The 19245-nt window shown below is 39.0% G+C and overlaps 1 protein-coding gene across 1 annotated transcript in view; it reads left to right on the top strand.

Annotated features, from left to right (window-relative positions):
- Positions 1 to 15542, top strand: part of LOC124775619 (acyl-coenzyme A thioesterase 9, mitochondrial-like) — a 155606-nt gene extending 140064 nt beyond the window's left edge. Inside the window, exon 4 of the mRNA XM_047250447.1 lies at positions 15537 to 15542. Coding sequence (XP_047106403.1) covers positions 15537 to 15542 — 6 coding nt within the window. The remainder of the gene's footprint in view (positions 1 to 15536) is intronic.
- The last annotated feature ends 3703 nt before the right edge of the window (positions 15543 to 19245 follow it).

The raw sequence follows: 19245 nt of genomic DNA, 5'->3' as shown, positions 1-19245 counted from the left end.
TAGCCGAAAGGCACGCGCTAAGCTCACGCAGATGGGCGTGAGGTCTGAAACAGGATACGTAATGAATGCTATAAAGAAAAGTACGTAGCTGCTGGAATACTTAACTTTAATCCATCTTTGTGGTACATCGCTCTTGACGAGACAAGTGAGACTCTTTAGATACAAGCTATGTAAGGCTAATGGCGCCTTGCTAGGTCGTAGCCATTGACTTAGCTGAAGGCTATTCTAACTATCTGCTCTGCAAATGAGCGAGGCTTCGTCAGTGTTGCATCGCTAGCTAAGTCGTCCGTACAACTGGGGCGAGTGCTAGTAAGTCTCTCGAGACCTGCCGTGTGGTGGCGCTCGGTCTGCGATCACTGAAGTGGCGACACGCGGGTCCGACATGTACTAATGGACCGCGGCCGATTTAAAGCTACCACCTAGCAAGTGTGGTGTCGCGGTGACACCACACTTTGAACGACCAAGAGATGGAGCACGAGGGCGGGATAGATTCCTGGATGCTTCTGCTATCTCCTGGCATAATCTTTGGAGCTGAAGTTACGTTGCGACACAAGAAATACGACTTATCACAGGATTACTTGACATCACCAAGTAATTTGACTTTACCCTATTCCTCGTACGCATTTAATATACGTGAGAGAGGAGGCAAGTACTTACCTGGTATTTTACTTATGTTTCTTTGTTTTCAGCTTGCATCTATGTTACTGAGTGGTCTATTATGTGTCAGGCCTTTCCTGTGTATTTTTGGATATAGTAGGCCGCGCTTGATCTTCAGTGTACGCATATTTTTCGGATTTTTCGAAGTTTTCTCATATTGTTTTACCTTCACAGTGATTTGTATGTGTTTTTCATTGGAGAGGATTGCTTGATCGTTACATATCTACATAGTTCCAGAGCTTATACAGACATCTTTGCATTTGCAGACGTTTGGTTCTTTGCGTGCTAGCAATGTAAATATTAAAAATAAAAAAGATGAAAAGCATTACTGGGTCCCTCGCTACCAGGTAATTTATTCATGTAATTTATGTTTTGTCTCATTATTTTTTGACTTCTCTTAGACTGAGTCTGTATCTGGAATATGGTAGCACATTTGTAATTTTTACTTTTTAATACGTATATTATTATTAGTCTCATTTCATCCTTGTATTAGGTTAATCGCATTATAAGATTTTGTTAAATACTAGGAAAATTTGGATATCTGTGGTACGTTCCTACGGGACCAAACTGCTAAGGTCATCGGTCCCTAGGCTTACACACTACTTAATCTAACTTTAACTTACGCGAACGACAACACAAACACCTATGCCCGAGGGAGTACTCGAATCTCCGAAGCGGATAGCCACGCGAACCGTGGTAAGCCGCCCTAGACCGCACGGCTACTGTTTATGCTAGGAATGTTATGTTTTCTGGCGCTTGCTTATTGTAGTTTTATTGTGTGCAGGTACATCTGATGATGGAATGCGTACTCTAAAGTGGAGTCTGAGTATGTCCTTTATACTTTGTTTGCTCAATAGGCTTTTGGCAACGTCTATCATTAGCTTGCTACGGCTTCTTTTTGTTATAGGTAGAAGTGTTGATGTCAAACGTCTTTGAATGTCTGGTATATCTGCATAACGTGTGCCTGTTGAAAACAAGTAGAACACTGCAGCCTTCACATCTATGGAGTAAGGTAGATGTTCGTTAACAGTCACAAAACCCTCATCCAAACAATTTCGCAAATGGATTCTTGTTTTCGGACGGAATTTATCGCACACCTGGTTACGCTGTCCATTTCAGAACAAGCAAGACGTGAGACAGCGACCATTTCAAATGTGCCTCGTTGACTTCGAGTTTGATAGTTTCATGACTAGACACGAATTTCTTGGGGTCATGCTGTTGCTGTTGGAAAAGGTGATCAACGCTGGTATTCAATTTGTGGAGATGACTCTTTTCGGAAAATCGAAAAATGGAACACATTGGAAACAGCACCAGGTCTAAGGCTTTGCGATAATGTACTGTATAAGTCAAGTGAAAACAAGTAAGTAAATCGATATTGTTTCAGAAGTTATCGCAGTGACTGTTAATACATTTATCTCACTGTAAAAGAAGACGGTCAGTGTCTTCATGGAAAAATGTTTGTATTCAGCCGTGAACCTCTTCGTCCGAAGCTCACACACATCCTCCATACAGCCCCGATCTCTTCCCATGTGATTTCAATAGTTTTGGGACCCTGAAGACAAAAGTTTGTTTCGGAATAGATGCACGTATGGGTGCAATGATGGTTCCATAGGCAACGGCAAAGATTTTTCCTTAAAGGCATTGACGTCTTGTGTCACAAGGGGATAAACGGATTAATAGTTATGCCGATTATTTTTGAAATAATAAGCAGTGTACCTATGTCTTTCCATCTGTCTCGTTTTCATTTGACTGCCCCTTATAAAGATGATGTGTTTGTGTTAGAGGTATCAACGAAAATTACAAAAATTTTGACTTTAGCGACTTTCTCCTCGTCCGTCAATTTATGAGACAGCAATCGGAAACAGATATTTTACTCGAGCGAGTCGTTGTAAATAACGGCGTGAAAACGTTATCTTAAACTCCTAACGCGTCCGAAATTAACCTTACAATCAGAGACAGTCACCGATTTAGTTGCCGCGTTTAACGTACCATTTCAGTATTGTTTTTCGTTATTGCCTTTTCCAATATATTCCACTTGCATATTCAGTAATATTTCATTTTTTATACGAAAAGTACGTATCTGTGCCTCGACGGTTTTAGGAAGGTGGCAATTTATCCCCTTGTCATGTTGTTTTGCAATTTGATTGAGCACTTTCTTTGCAACTGTTTCACATTTTTATGATACCTGGGAGGATGATCACGTCGGAAACCGATCTGACTGATGGACAACATTGGCCATGCTCCTCAAAATAGATGAGCTCTGAGTTGTATTAATGTGAGAATGACTGAAAACGCATGTTCGCGTTAGACTGAGGCTGGATTTCTTGGGTTTCCTATGTAGCAAGGCCTGGGAAGGGCCGTTGAGTTTTGTTTCTGAAGCGGGCTTGGGTAGCTGGCGTGGATGTCTGACTGGCCCACGCTTTTTAAACGGTTGGCCATGGGATTGGACGCTCACACCGACGTGCAAGAAGAGTGTATGTTCAAATTTTAGACGTAAAACCAGAGGAAATTTTAAGCAGCGTGTGTAGGCGTTGTTTCAAAGTCTTTTGATATGAGAAAACGCCTAACACCACTCTGGTCCATTTTTTTGATTCGCCGCGTTCGCCTCCACCAAGGATTTTCTACATCGGTCCACGGACTCATGGTAGATTCAGATTTTAGTGGCGTTAGACAGAGACGATCTAGAAGTCTGGTGAGTATGACGTGCTACCTCCGTGCGTATTTGAGGTGACTGGTTTGAATCTGAGTTAGTTAAATTTTTCGTGTTGATAAGCAGGAGATTCAGTGATCTTTAGTTCGTTTGGAAAAGGAATCACGTAGTTTTGAGGGTGTTAGTTTAGCCGTTGTGCACTCAGTTTCAGTTATAAATGACTTTGTTTCTTTTTCTGCGCACGACTTACTTCATGCATTGTATTTCCGGGCATATTTTCGTGAAAACTTTGTGGGTCATAAGCCAGTTTCAACTACTGGTACTTACTAGACGTGGTGAAATTGCCTTATAGTGTCTGCTTTCCCAACTGCATCGAATGTTTGAATCTCTGTGATTGAATTAATCAGCCTACATGTTTCATTCCCCGACAACGCGATCTCTGCTGGGCGACGACATTTATAAAGTTTGTGGAGAACATATCCACCTTAAGGGATCTTAAAGTTAAGAAGTTGCCCATTTGGGTGCTCTTTGGTGACTAGGAGAACGCTACACTTTCTGTTAAACGTCTGTTGGCCGGCCATTCTACGTCCTGTGTTCATTAATCCCAGTTACCCTCTGGGAGAAATGTACTTGAAAGCACTAAGTGAATTTCATTCCGTGACCGCTCGATCTGAAATCTTATTAGTTAGTTTCTCATTGTCCATTTCTGTAATAAACATAGCGTCATTTCAATTACTGTTTCGTTAACTTCAAACGGCTTGGCATTCAGTGGAAATTAGAAAATAAGAGGTCCTCCCTGCTCAAGATACGAAGCATATAGGCTCCGCAGAGTCTGTGTCATATCGATGATAGGCAATGAAAATGTCGAAGCTCCATCTGTCTATGGAAGCCTCGTAATTCTAGTAACCAGTCACTCCATTATCAAAGAGAGATTTCAAAGTGAGTGGATATATCTAATCTGTAAGTAACTAGGCTTCTACCGTATAGTTATAAATGTCGCAAAATTATCTGCATAAATGTACATATTTTTTGAGAAGCCGTTTTTGCTTCTGCAAAATTTAACGAAATGGAGTTACGAAGTTTACACTGCCTACATCGATATGGCTAAAGCTCGCCCCACATTAAAATTTACATAACTTATGGTAAAATAAGTGAGCGGCTTTTAATTTGATTTTAGTGTGTTGCTATTGTAATAATCACAGAGTACATTCACACCAGACGAGAAAATGTTTTCTGTTTCTATGCTCCCACCCTAGTTGCAACTGATAGGTCAACACCTTCCAAGAACCCTTAGTACCTAGTGAAAGTTGTTGATCACTAGTGTATACATTAAAGAGGACTACGGATAAGGTATTGTCCAATCTATAGTGAATCCGTTAACATGCGGAGACGATATAGCAAATTCGTTTCCGTAAGAGAGAGGCAGCAGTTCTGATGAGTTTAAAAATCCCTTTTTAGACTTAGAAGTTTACGTAACATAATTCAGGTGCGTTAAAAGTCCCTTGTTAGACTGAAAAATTTACGTAGCGTAATTTGGAGTTGTGTAGTATCATAGACACAAGAAAGATCCACAAAAGAGACATCGGTGATCTAGTTCAACTGGGAACTGTGTTAACTATTTGGTGTCACAATTATTGCTTGTGACTTGCAGTTTTAGTTTGTTTAGTGCCAGCTTCGTAGGGAATTAGAAGTTACTGGATAAGAGGTGTGAGGCTATGAAGGATCATGTTTTGAAGACATTATCTAAGTGACAAATTAACGAAATCAGTAGCACATTTTTCGGGTTACTTGTGTCCTTGCTGTGTTTTAGCCTGGGAGCTACTCTTAGTCTTTTTTTTTAATTTTTGTTATATCATGGAGCTAGAAACAAGTGTTTAAAAGCGACAATATCTTTCTCCTTGTATAATTCCCCGAACCATCGATCTGCTTTACGCGAATATCTCTAGGTCAGATGTTTCTAGTTATCACAAACTGCGATGTCCTTCTCCAGTTCCTTCACGTTAGTGGCTGATATAGTTAACTGCTTTCTTACTTGGTGTGTTTTACACGTTTTTGTATAGTGTTTCATCTTTTTATTGTGCCGTTCGTCAGCAACAGCTGACTGGGTTGCCTGGGTTTCCCATTTAGTGAACAGTTGCTTCGATGCGGTAAGTTTCCAATCGCAGTCTCCTGGATTTTATACTGTCCTTTTACAAACACATCTCTTCCATAAGTTTACTGCATTGTGTGCTCTTGATTTTGTCTATAGGCTGGATTAGTTGTCAACATCTGCTCTCTCTTCGTTGAAAAGAAATACTTCATAAATGAAAAGATAATCATCTAGTTTTTCCACTGCACTGATATATAACGCTTGATTGCAATGGGTTCTTCAACGTCAGATTTTTTCAGAAATTCTAGCCACTGCCAAACAAGGAAGACCGTACCAGAACAGAGAATACAATCGGAAAGAAATGAGAGGTAAACAACACATGCTTATCAAACGCAATTGGTCACCTCCAGTGGATGTCAGTTTAGTTTAATAGAGGGAAGCTCATTCTCAGATCGTTAGTTGTTAAACATTTTTATTTCGTTCCAGGTAATGTAAGTACTAAGACGCTCTGTTGTGAACGAAGTCTGAATCTAGGTGGCTATTTAATGTTAGGACTAACAATGTTGGTACTTTTGTTTTTTTCTGCTTAGAATTCAGGCATCACTGTTGTCCCGAATTTAAAAGCCCTGAGAAACAACAATTATTAATTTTTTTCGATTTCTGTTTTCACAAATCGGCATTCCATACATGAAAAAATAGACATCGGTAGTTGCTATGGAGATATATTTTCTGATCTCGAACAGTAATTTCGTTGCAGAGACCTAGGCCTGTACACCAATTTCTGCCAGATGAATCTGTTTTGTTGCTACTGACATAACCATTTAACACAATTTTAATAAGACTGATTTTTTATGAATGAATTTTTGCAACAATTTCTGAGCTTTCGTTGAAGAGAAGTACATATCATTATACTTCCAGACGATTGATCCATTACAACATCAATAACGGCAGTCGAGATAGATTACTGTTTAAAAAATCATAATACTGTAAACGGAAATAATTCTTTTACTATTGCTTCTTTTGTTCGAAATTTTAACTTGGTCTACAGAGAGAACGTAAACTTTCTTTTCACTGGTATCAACCCTTAAACTCATGACGAAAACTATACTCAGGTACTTCAATGAAAATTGTGTGCGCCGTTCACGACAGATGTTTTTTTTTCTAAAAATGTGCAAGTCGAGTATTAAATTCTAGTTTTCAACCAATATTGATGAATCATCACAGTAAAATATTTTATAGCTAAGTTGTCAGGTACACTTTAAATCCCTTTCACTTTCGTGAAGTCATAACAAATGATGCTATGCTCAGTGAAAAAGCACATTTGAACTTTTCAATGTCACATTTTTTAATCACTGAAACTTCTTTCCCTTTAACTACTGAAACATTTAACTGTATTTAAATATTTTTATTTATATAGTTTGTCGATATACTACTTTTATGACGACTTGTTCAGTTAATAACTTAACACAAGGGTGTGTGGTTGTTTCATACCGAGAAACTATGCTATAGACGAGTTCCAGACTCGCAAAAGTTTTTACCTATTTAGTTTTGTGTTACTGAGTTTTGTTTGCAGCTACCAGCCGTGGCAGTGAGGCGTTTTGCGTCTGTTTCAGCAACGAAACTCCCATATTGCGCTACATCAGTTACATCGCCTTCAGACGGCCCATCAAGATAGGGACGCTGATGATTTTACATTCCATGGTAAGAACCATGTACCTCTCGCCACGGTAAGTGTAATCAGTAACGTACGGCACCCCGGGTGAATGTTGCTCTGTGCTACCTATTTCTTAAGTTTATGACATTTGATAGGACAGGTCGAAGATTTGAACTGTTATGTCTGTATGAAGTGACTCATAAAAGAGAGAAAGGTTAGAGATTAATGATCTATAAACATGTATGCAGACCCGGAGTGCAAGCTTGGGCTGGGGAAGGAAAGGGACCAAAGTCGGACGAGTTATTTTGTAATGAGTTTGGAATTTTCCCTAAAAGATGTGGGGAGACCTCATGAAATCCAAATCTCGATGGCTGGAGGGGGATCTGAACTGCTGTTCTCTTGACAGCGATGCTGGTGTGTCGCACTCGATAGCGGCTACTGGGACATATGTGATATCCTTAAATTTGTTTTGTTTGAAGCTTTCCCGACGTAATAACTGCGACTGCGGCTCACAGGCATCGCTTCCGATAATTTTGTGAGTATTTCAGCGAGACAACTACTCGTCATCCTAGATGCTTATTGGTGTGCTGATGCAGTAGTACGCCAATATATGATCTGGCTCGCTAGGAAAGAGCAGGCTTCAAGGGATGGGGCTATAAGGTCATCATAGACGAATCATAGAGGAAGCCGACATTCAGAACCTCTGACGGAGAAACGGGCAATGGTCTTCGAATGCACGACGTGATATGCTTCAAGAAACATCAAATAAAATTTGTCTTCCGCCCTCCAGCGTGGATGAAAACGATGCTCGGTTTTGTTAAACACGTGCTAGACCTAAGGAGACCAGGGATATATGAAATCCTGCAGCAATGTCGGAAATCATACGTTGACCAGACGTGTTAAAGATAGATGCAATGAACATAAACGCCCCACCAGATTACGTCAGCCAGAAAAGTAGGCTGTTGCTGAAGACTGTCTTGACGTGGAACATCCCAAGAACCACGGACAGAGGAAGAACCTTTCGTCCGCCACCACGTACTTATTTAGTTTCACAATAAAAAAATGTTTCACCGTGGTGTGTGGATCGAAATATTGTAGCACTTTTGCAACCTCATTATGGAGAGGTGAAAACTCTATCTAAGGAAAGTATTGTAGATGTCCTGGACAGTTCTAACGTACATGGATCAGAATTTAAAACGAGAATTACCATGCGGGTCAATCAGTTACGTCTGCACATGCAAAGGGGAACTATCAACTGAAACGGTCTGGAAAACAGCTTCAAAACACATGTAAGACTGTTAATGTCATCAAAACGTTTAGGAATCCTTGTAATTCTTTCAACGCCACAATGAATTCTCACCTTTTCTTTAACGGAAGTTACCTTAGGGAACTGGACTGTGTTCGTCAGAATGTGTTCCTTCTAAAACTCTATTTTATTTTAAAATGCATCCCGTTAAAATCAGAAAGAAGTTGTTTCGCACCTTGCAATGTCTAACTATCGTCAGTTTGGAGTCAAGTCACTTAAAATACGTGGTCTGGAATCCATTCCGGTACTTTAATTTCCATTCCTGCACTGCTTTTTCCTGCATAGATTCAACAATAGCGAGTTTTAAATCGAAAAATCGTTACAGGCAAGCCCCTTGACTTAATCAGTGTACTTTTCAGTAATAAAGTCTCCATACTCTTCAAGGTATCAGATAGATTATATAATGGTAAGACAGAGATTTAGGAACCAGGTCTTAAATTGTAGGACTTTTCCAGGGGCAGATGTGGACTCTGACCACAATCTGTTGGTTATGAACTGTAGATTAAAACTGAAGAAATTGCAAAAAGGTGGGAATTTAAGGAGATGGGACCTGGATAAACTGACTAAACCAGAGGTTGTACAGAGTTTCAGGGACAGCATAAGGGAACAATTGACAGGAATGGGGAAAGAAATACAGTAGAAGACGAATGGGTAGCTCTGAGGGATGAAGTAGTGAAGGCAGCAGAGGATCAAGTAGGTAAAAAGAGGAGGGCTAGTAGAAATCCTTGGGTAAGAGAAGAAATATTGAATTTAATTGATGAAAGGATAAAATATAAAATTGCAGTAAATGAAGCGGGCAAAAAGGAATACAAACGTCTCAAAAATGAGATCGACGGGAAGTGCAAAATGGCTAAGCAGGCATGGCTAGAGGACAAATATAAGGATGTAGAGGCTTATCTCACTAAGGGTAAGATAGATACAGCCTACAGGAAAATTAAAGAAACCTTTGGAGAGAAGAGGGCCACTTGTATGAATATCAAGAGCTCAGATGGAAACCCAGTTCTAGGGGAAAGCAGAATGGTGGAAGGAATATATAGAGGGTCTATACAAGGGCGATGTACTTGAGGAAAATATTATGTAAATGGAAGAGGATGTAGATGAAGATGAAATGGGAGATACGATACTGCGTGAAGAGTTTGACAGAGCACTGAAAGACCTGAGTCAAAACAAGGCCCCGGGAGTAGACAACATTCCATTGGAGCTACTGACGGCCTTGGGAGAGCCAGTCCTGACAAAACTCTACCATCTGGTGAGAAAGATGTATGAGACAGGCGAAATACCCTCAGACTTCAAGAAGAATATAATAATTCCAATCTCAAAGAAAGCAGGTGTTGACAGATGTGAAAAGTACCGAACAATCAGTTTAATAAGTCACAGCTGCAAAATACTAACGTGAATTCTTTACAGACGAATGGAAAAACTGGTAGAAGCCGACCTCAGGGAAGATCAATTTGGATTCCGTAGAAATATTGGAACACGTGAGGCAATACTGACCCTACGAGATATCTTAGAAAATAGATAAAGGAAAGGCAAACCTACATTTCTAGCATTTGTAGATGTAGAGTAAGCTTTTGACAATGTTAACTGGAATACTCTCTTTCAAATTCTAAAGGTGGCAAGGGTAAAATACAGGGAGCGAAAGGCTATTTACAATTTGTACAGAAACCAGATGGCAGTTACAAGAGTCGAGGGGCATGAAAGGGAAACAGTGGTTGGGAAGGGAGTGAGACCGGCTAGTAGCCTATCCCCGATATTATTCAATCTATATATTGAGCAAGCAGTAAAGGAAACAAAAGAAAAATTCGGAGTAGGTATTAAAGTCCATGGAGAAGAAATAAAAACTTTGAGGTTCGCCGATGACATTGTAATTCTGTTGGAAGAGCTGTTGAACGGAATGGACAGTGTCTTGACAGGAGGATATAAGATGAACAACAACAAAAGCAAAACGAGGATAATGGAATGTAGTTGAATTAAGTCGGGTGATGCAGAGGGAATTAGATTAGGAAATGAGACACTTAAAGTAGTAAAGGAGTTTTGCTATTTGGGGAGCAAAATAACTGATGATGGTCGAAGTAGAGAGGATATAAAACGTAGACTGGCAATGGCAAGGAAAGCGTTTCTGAAGAAGAGAAATTTGTTAACATCCAGTATTGATTTAAGTGTCAGGAAGTCGTTTCTGAAAGTATTTGTATGGAGTGTAGCCATGTATGGAAGTGAAACATGGACGATAAATAGTTTAGACAAGAAGAGAATAGAAGATTTCGAAATGTGGTGCTACAGAAGAATGTTGAAGATTAGATGGCTAGATCACGTAACTAATGAGGAGGTATTGAATAGGATTGGGGAGAAGAGAAGTTTGTGGCACAACTTGACTAGAAGAAGGGATCGGTTGGTAGGACATGTCCTGAGGCATCAAGGGATCACAAATTTAGCATTGGAGGGCAGCGTGGAGGGTAAAAATCGTAGAGGGAGACCAAGAGATGAATACACTAAGCAGATTCAGAAAGAAGGATGTAGGTTGTAGTAGGTACTGGGAGATGAAGGAGCTTGCACAGGATAGATTAGCATGGAGAGCTGTATCAAACCAGTCTCAGGACTGAGGACCACAACAACAACAACCCTTGATTAAGTTCCATCGAAAACTGTTGAAACTGATAGCGGACTAATGCTGAGACTTGAAAAATTTCACTGTTCATACCATCAGCATCTTCACGTGCTGCATGCCTACACATATAGCACAACGTTCTTCTTGAGGTGCAGAACACTGAATCGTATCTGTCGGGCGTTGTAACTTTTTGCTCTTTCATTGTCAACTAAATATTTAAATTCTTTGTACTTGGTGCTATAATGTCGTTTCGTACCAAATCTGCATCAGCCATGGGTTAAGCGACTGCCTAACACGTGTTGAGAATTTTCATCCCCCTGTTCTGTATTTCCATTCATTTTTAAAGGCCTGCAACGATAGATCGCTAGACTGTCTCCTTTGTGCAAGCAGCCACTGAACTTGTGAACGTCCTTCACACTCCCAACAAACAGCGAAGAGTAAACAGTGCTAACACCGCGATTCTGCCGAAATAAAAGGAGTTGTGGCAACTAGAAAGCGGCACACCGCTATACTAAACAAAATATCAGGCAATACTGAGTTCTTCACGGAAGGAACGAGCAAAGCCGAGCCAGACTGAGCCTTGGCCCACGTGACTCCCAAACACTTAGCCCGCGTGAAGTTTGTCTTGCCGTGGCAGGCCCTGATATAAGACGACGTTACAGCCCCACCATTTGGTACTTGTATATTTCAGCTGTCTCATGAAAGAACTGTACAGATTTTACAGCATTACCAGAAGCGACGCCCGTGAACAACTGAAGGTGTCCTTAGATATGTTTGTCTCTCTTCATTACATTTCATAAAACATTGGTTACAGCTATAAATTACCTTTTCTTTTATCTTTTACGCCTGTTAACTTGTTACAGTTATTTATATGGATTAAACTGAGTTTCCACTATTCAACACTGACTTTTCTTGCTGAGAGAATAATCATTCATGGCTGACCCTATTAAATAAATGTGGTCTTCATTAAAAAAAGGGAATATTTTAATCTTAAAAGGCTGCATGTTAGCATGATCCTCGGCTCCTAGTTTCAGAACAGATAATCTAGAATTTACTTCAATGGGCATACAAATAAAGAAAGTGACTGCAACAATAATAACTTATAACACAAGAACTAATTGTACCATTAAATTCTCAAACATAACAGAGCTGGGGAAATGTAAACTAATTGACTCCAGTATGTTACAGAACGATTATTATGTAGACCACATTATATTTATGCTTATAGATTGTCTACAGGATTGATTCAGACTGGTTGCAAAGCATTAGAAAAATCTGGGTAACAAAAGAGATTGTATAGTAAAAGTTAATTCCAAAGTTGCAAGAGCCCACTTCTAACCGAAGCTGTAAAACCTTTTTCTTTGCCTGTATGCTCTTTTTACATAAGGATCATGTAGGAAATTATAAAATTAAACAAAGTCCAAACACTTTTTCAACAGTCAGTAACGCCCCGCCGGTTAGTGAGTAGTTAAAATGGCTTAAATACCTGAGAATATCTTGCCTTCAGTGTCCCTCGACGACTGCATACATGAGCTAAAATATTCTTGTTGAATACATGCAGGATACCATATGGATTTCACTACAGTGATGTAGGCCACAACTGAAGTAAAGTAAGTACGTAGATTTAGTCACTTCAAAACCTGTATCTTATGAGCTCTTGATCAATATTTGGTGTAATAAGCCTCGTTGTTACTACTACAGCTAACCAATGGTAGTACATACTACAATAAATAAATAATAATAAATGGCATCCGTCCATCCTTGAGGGATGATGATGTAGCATGCTTGGTTCAGAGTCTGCAGCGTCTGCTGTGGCTAAAAAGTCCCACTCGAGAGTGGCAGTCCCTACTGCAGTTTGGACATGTGAAATTTGTGGGACTTCGAACAGAAGCCGCTCTGTCTCTTCGCTTTGTCCTCTTCCTGATTTGTTCCTGTGTGCGTTCGTCCTCTGAAAGCTTGACGCCGTTGCGCACAGTTGCTCGCCACTTGACACGGTCATGTGTAATGCTTTCCCAGCGACTTGGATTGATTCTGGTCTTGGTCAGGTCTCTCTTGCAGACATCCTTGAAACGAAGACGCGGTCGTCCCACTAGCCTCACACCTTCCTGAAGTTCGCCGTACAGCAGCTTTTTCGGTATCCGTTCAGGATCCATGCGCCTGACATGTCCCAACCATCTTAGACGTCGATGACTTAGGAGTGCAAAGATGCTGGTTGTGCTTGCACGATGAAAGACTTCGGTGTTGGGTACTCTATCTCTCCAAGAGATCTGAAGGATCTTCCAGAGACAGCGGAGATGGAAGCTGTTGAGTCGAGATTCATGCCTAGAAAGAGTTGTCCATGTCTCACAGCTAAAGAGAAGGGTGCTTATAACACAAGCGTTGTAGACTTTTAATTTAGTTTTTGTGGTAAGCAGTCCGTTGTTCCATACTCTGTTTTTCAATCTAGCCATGACAGATGATGCCTTTGCGGTTCTGTTAGTAAGTTCAGTGTCCATGGACAAGTTGCTATATATTGTGGATCCGAAGTAGGTAAAGTCATCAACTATCTGGAGAGGATTGCCATCAATACTAATGGATGGAAGGTTGGTAGTGCTCTGCGCCATGATCTTAGTCTTTTGAAGGCTGATGAGTACACCAAACTTTTCACAGGCATTTGATAATTTGATAATTATATACTGCAGCTCATCTTATGTGTTCGCTACTAGAGCTGCATTGTCTGCATATAACAACTCACGGATAACAACTGTATTTACTTTGATCTTGGCCTTGAGGCGAGCAATGTTGAAAAGATTTCCATCAGACCTCGTATGTAGATACACTCCCTCCTCACAATCTTCAAAGGCAAATCTGAGCTGAAGGGAAAAGAAAATCCCAAATAATGTAGGAGCTAACACACACCCCTGTTTCACACCGCTATTAACAGGAAATGGTTCTGATGTTTTACCGTTGAAGCAAATTGTTGCTTGTGTTTTCTCATGGAAAGAGACAATTATCTGCAGTAGTTTAGGTGGGCATCCAATCTTCTGCAACAGTTTGAAAAGCCCATTTCTGGTCACTAAATCAAACGCTTTAACAAGGTCAATGAAAGCAACATAAAGTGGCCTCTGCTGCTCATGACATTTCTCTTGTAGCTGTCTTAAGGAGAAGATCATATCTACGGTTGATCGGCCAGGCCTGAAGCCACACTGAGATTCTGGGTAGATTCTGGAAGCTAAGATCTGTAATCGCATTAGGATGACTCTTGCATAAGCTTTCCCAGCTGTTTATATAGAGTAACTATCCTCGAATTCCGCATACTCATTGGGACATAACCTTCTTCCCAGCTGGTTGTGGTAAGTGAGTATAAATATTTGAGAAGAACAGACTTGTTATACTTAATAATCTCTGCAGGGACCCCATACTACACTGCAATATTAAATACTCCAGTTGCAGCCATTTGATAGAAATGCATGTGTGAGGTCATTGCATTGTTCAACACTAGTACTCAACAAAGTACGAATCTAAAGTCACACATCATTCTACCTTTTGTGACATTAAATTGTAAATACAAACCTGAATCATGCATCAAGAACTTATCTCAGCTGTACACACAAACGTGTCCTTTAGTGGGTCCAACACTCATCTGCCCTAACAATATTCAAGGCCGTGTATTTATACTCTTCCTACAATGTACTACTGGTTAGACTATGAAATAGTTTAACAACGTTGTCAAACACACTATAATATTCTCTACTTTGTTAGAACAAGTTTAAGACATTTTCTAAACACATAAAAATGACATTAGTACTGAAATTGCAGAAATAAGCATTCTAACAATTCTTAATAGTCAATTATCTAAATTTTGTTAATTAGGCTTGAGATTTAATTCCTACCAATTACAGATGATGAGAACGAAATATATTATTCTTTTATCTGAACATTTTCCATACATTAATTTCCTGAATCTGATTTTCATTGTTTATGGTACAAAACATATGGTAGCTACTATTGTTTGGTATTGCTATTATTCTTCTAAAAGCCTTTTTTCTATTATTGAAAAGTAATATAATTTAATTACAGCTGGAGATATAAAGAGTATTGAGCTAGTAAGTCATAATGCAGGGGTGGTAACCATTAACCTGGAATGTTACAAGTCCACTTGATTTAATAGAACATAAAGCATGTTAAATGTTTTAACATACTTAGACACAGATTTAATGCTTAATTTAAAATAATTTAGTGCACCAAATTAATTGTTTCTCGATATACTTAGCCCCTAAAGTTAGAGAAAGGAGAGCATTAAGTGTCAGTGACTTTCAAAATAATTATTTAAAAGTCGATTTACTTCAGTTGTTTTTTTCAAATTACAGAGAATAAATCTCTGATGTTAAATTTTTGTCATATAAAATGTTCCTTACACATTTTAAAATGATTCCTTTGTAATAATAACTAACTGGTTTTCTGTTATTCTATATAATTTGAGATATTGAATTAAATTCTGTTGAACATAAGGAATTCTTTAATTTTTAGAATTTTGTTCTTGTGGGAGTCCAAAACCTTTTAAAATTTTTTAATTGATCATTAATTTTGTTACAGGTATGAAAAATACATATAATAATCGAGACTCAGCTAATATAAAAAGACTTCTTTCAGCTGTTGCCTATCATAGCTAAAATCACAGTACAGGTTTTATATATCTTAACTTTCTTCTCAGATTTTAGTCCAATATCTGATCACATTTTTGTCCTCTTTCTGTTTTTTCTCAACTCTTTTTCTATTAAGTCTGAAATGTAATGATCTTTCATTTTTTTGTATTTTATACATATTTTGTGTTAGGTACAGATATCTGTTTCATGGTTTTAATGACATATTGAATGGTCTAGCAATCTTATATGTTTGGAAAGGTAACCTTCTTAGGAAATCAAATGCTGGTACTGTTCTGCAATTTTGAATGTAGATATTCTAATGAGAGCACATAAATGTGATTCATTGATTTAACAGTAATGGTTGTTTTTGTGAAAGTGTAGATGAACTGTTTCTCTGAACTGTAGATTATTTTCCTTGTAGCAGCCACTAAGAACTACTTTTTATTACATGAAAACATTTTGTTCAGTATATCAATATTTTAGCTGTGGGTCAGTGTGAAATGCAATCAGATGCAAAAGATGTATTAAAATACGTTCTTCATTAATGAGAAATTTTAATATTCTCTTGAAACCTATATACATCAACAGCAAATATACTGTCTTCCTTATTCTAAATTGTCTTCAAAGTTTTTTCCTGTTAGCATATAGAGTCATTCTTTTTAATTAATTTTGAATCAATGAATGTACTTACATTTACTAGAAATTCCCATTTATTTTCCATTTCTGTAAAATGTTTTGAAACGTCCCCTTACAAAAATTATAAATGACTGTGCTTAAACTGACACACAATATTTTTAGCGAAACGCAATCTGACTTTCAAAAATCCCTACAAAAGAATGGCCCCGACTAACAATAACCTATACCTTTCATGAATTACTTACCTCACAAAAATCTTCGTTACTCAAACTACGGCAATACAGCGTGCGCCAATACTGCCAGCTGAATAAAAGATTCTAACTGCTGAAGGCAATAACTACTGATAGGCATACTTAGCAAATGAAAGATTTTGATAGAGAACAAACACTGTATTTACCTTAATAGTATTCAAAAGTCATACTATATATATCAGTTCATGACATCCAGTCTTACAAATTTACTGTCTCTGATGGACACACATCCAGATCATCCGCTCTCAAAACTCCGCCATCTCTCTCCCCACATCCACCACTGCTGGCGGTTCACCTCCAACTGCGCAACACTGCGCGCTGTTAACAGCCAACTGCCCAACACTACAATAGCAAATTCCAACAATGCAAACCAGTCACAGACTTCACACAGCACAGCCAGTGATTTTCATACAGAGCGCTACGTGGCGTTACCAACATAAAAACCTAAACAGCCTACTTACATAGCCCCCATTTTACAAATTGTTTTGGGCAGTAGTTTTTAATTTTTAATTTCGCATCAATGCCATCTGAGAGACAGAAATTAGAACTTCATAAATATATCTTATTATTACAGCTAGCAGGTGTCATTACAGCCTTATTCATTACGCCTTAATACTCCAATGCCTTAGTTGCATAATTACCTCAAAACCATAGACTATTATACTTTTAAAAAGTAAATACCGTTTGTCATTTATTATATTCCATTTTGTTGTTAAAGAGAGATTATATAGGTCTCATCTTTATAAAATAAAAAATAAATTATTTAATGCTATTGATCTTTTGTAAGCTATGAGTTAATTAAAATAATATACATTTTCCAAGACTGGATTTCTATCATTAAGGTGACTTGATTTCACAATTTATTAAACGTTCTTCAGGAATGAAATCTTGACGTTATCGCATTTCCAAAGTGAAAATCAGTTTAGTCTGCTTCTATACTTCTTTAATCATATAATTTTTTCCTACAACACATAACGACAGTTTTGCTGGAAGAATAACAGTTCACTACTCTTTAGAAGTTTCCATTGAAACCATTACCTTGTGGTTCTATCTCGGGAAATATTACTGTTGAAAGTATGTCTGATTAGGTTAACAATTTATTTAGTGTATGTCTTAATCAGTTATGGAAACTGCAATTACCGACCTCTGTGAAGGAAGAACTTTTTATTGTGTTATCGGATGAGGTCTAATGCCTGCATACATTCCCAATTGTGTGCCTCGCAGATGACGTACACGGAAGGGAACTTCGAGCAACTGCAGGTGTGCGTCGAGGTGATGGAGCCGAAGACCGGCGAGACCGTCACCACCAATGTGTTCTACCTGACGTACCAGACGGCCAGTCTCGCGCCGCTCGTCTTCCCCGACAGCTACAGCGGTAGGTGGTCCTCACTTCTGACGTCTCCCGTGCTGATTGCTTCCTTTGCAGCTGTCGTGTACGTCTTAGGATGAACGACAGGAGGAAGGGCATGGCTCGTCGGCAAGACGGAGATGGGGTTTTCAGTTTCGGTTTTCTTCTCACGGACAAGTGTCACGCAAAGTTAAAGTTGTCGGGACTCAGAATAAGGGAGACAAACATGACAGCTTGATTGAAAAAGCTATAGTGAGAGATAACAATGTGGAGCTGTGTGATACAGGATGTCTCATATCTTTTATGGCTGCCGTTTTTTCTAAAATGGAGCATCCAAGATTTTATTTATTTACAATGTTTTTACCTTACCAAATAAAGCTCTTCAGTTACTCTTTTACATCTAACGAGGCAATCTTAGAGATTCTTTTTATACGGTTTTACAATGCAATGTCTGTGTTATTCTGATTACGATGTAAAGTTCCTTTGGACATCATACATGTCCAGAGGAACAGGCACTGCGGAGACCACAGCCGTTACGAAACACATCAAATGAATTCGCGATTGCGAATAAGGACTACCATCAGCGGTAGAATGGAACTTTGCATCGTAATCAGAAAACACAGGCACTGCAATATCGTATTTATCTACCGATACCGGCCAAGCTACTTTCAAGTACAGCCCCTGACCTGTACCAGTTCAGGTCGTAGACGCATGGTTGACCGCATATGGAAGTTTGGGTTTGGTCGTGAATAGTACGCGGGTAACCAAATGGTAAGGCAACCGCTCGCGATAAGCGGGAAAACTGGCTTCGAGTCCCCGTCCGGCACAAATTTTCATTGCCGTCATTCCATTTTACAGCTGATGGTAGTCCCTATCCGCAACTGCGAATTCATTTGATATGATTCTTTTTATAGGTGAAATTGATATTTTATGGTTTTTTTACGTATTTTACCCATTTACAGCAGTCCTTTTAGGACATATTGAAAGCCTGACTTCACATTTCCAAGAACCATTCGAGAATTGTAGGAAACTTAGACACTTTAAGTGGGAAGATGATGCGAGCAGTCTGGAGTGCCATGACCACACGTTGCTGTTGATGGCAATGACTGTATTTAAGCGACTGTTACAGTTCGAGTAGTTATCAGAGTTATCGCACTCGAATTTGAGCCACTAGTAACACGTTCGTATTCCTACTTGGGCACGAATCAGAAATTGTGTTATGCTCGTAAGTTCATTTATTTACCTGTTTCCAAATTTATAACTGTTTAATGTGTCAGGGGTAATCACCTAACCTTTAAAGTACATAGTGGATCTATCAAAAAGTTAAACTTACATCTCGGCTGACCTATGGTGGTCAGTCATGTCAACCCACAATGCAGCCCACTCTAGTTAGAGTCGACTGATTTTTTGTGCAACCCTGCTAT

Source organism: Schistocerca piceifrons, chromosome 2 (assembly GCF_021461385.2).
Source record: "Schistocerca piceifrons isolate TAMUIC-IGC-003096 chromosome 2, iqSchPice1.1, whole genome shotgun sequence".
In the NCBI taxonomy this organism is placed as follows: Eukaryota; Metazoa; Arthropoda; class Insecta; order Orthoptera; family Acrididae; genus Schistocerca; species Schistocerca piceifrons.
Note: the sequence above shows the minus strand (reverse complement) of the source record. Positions and strands in the feature narration are given on the sequence as shown.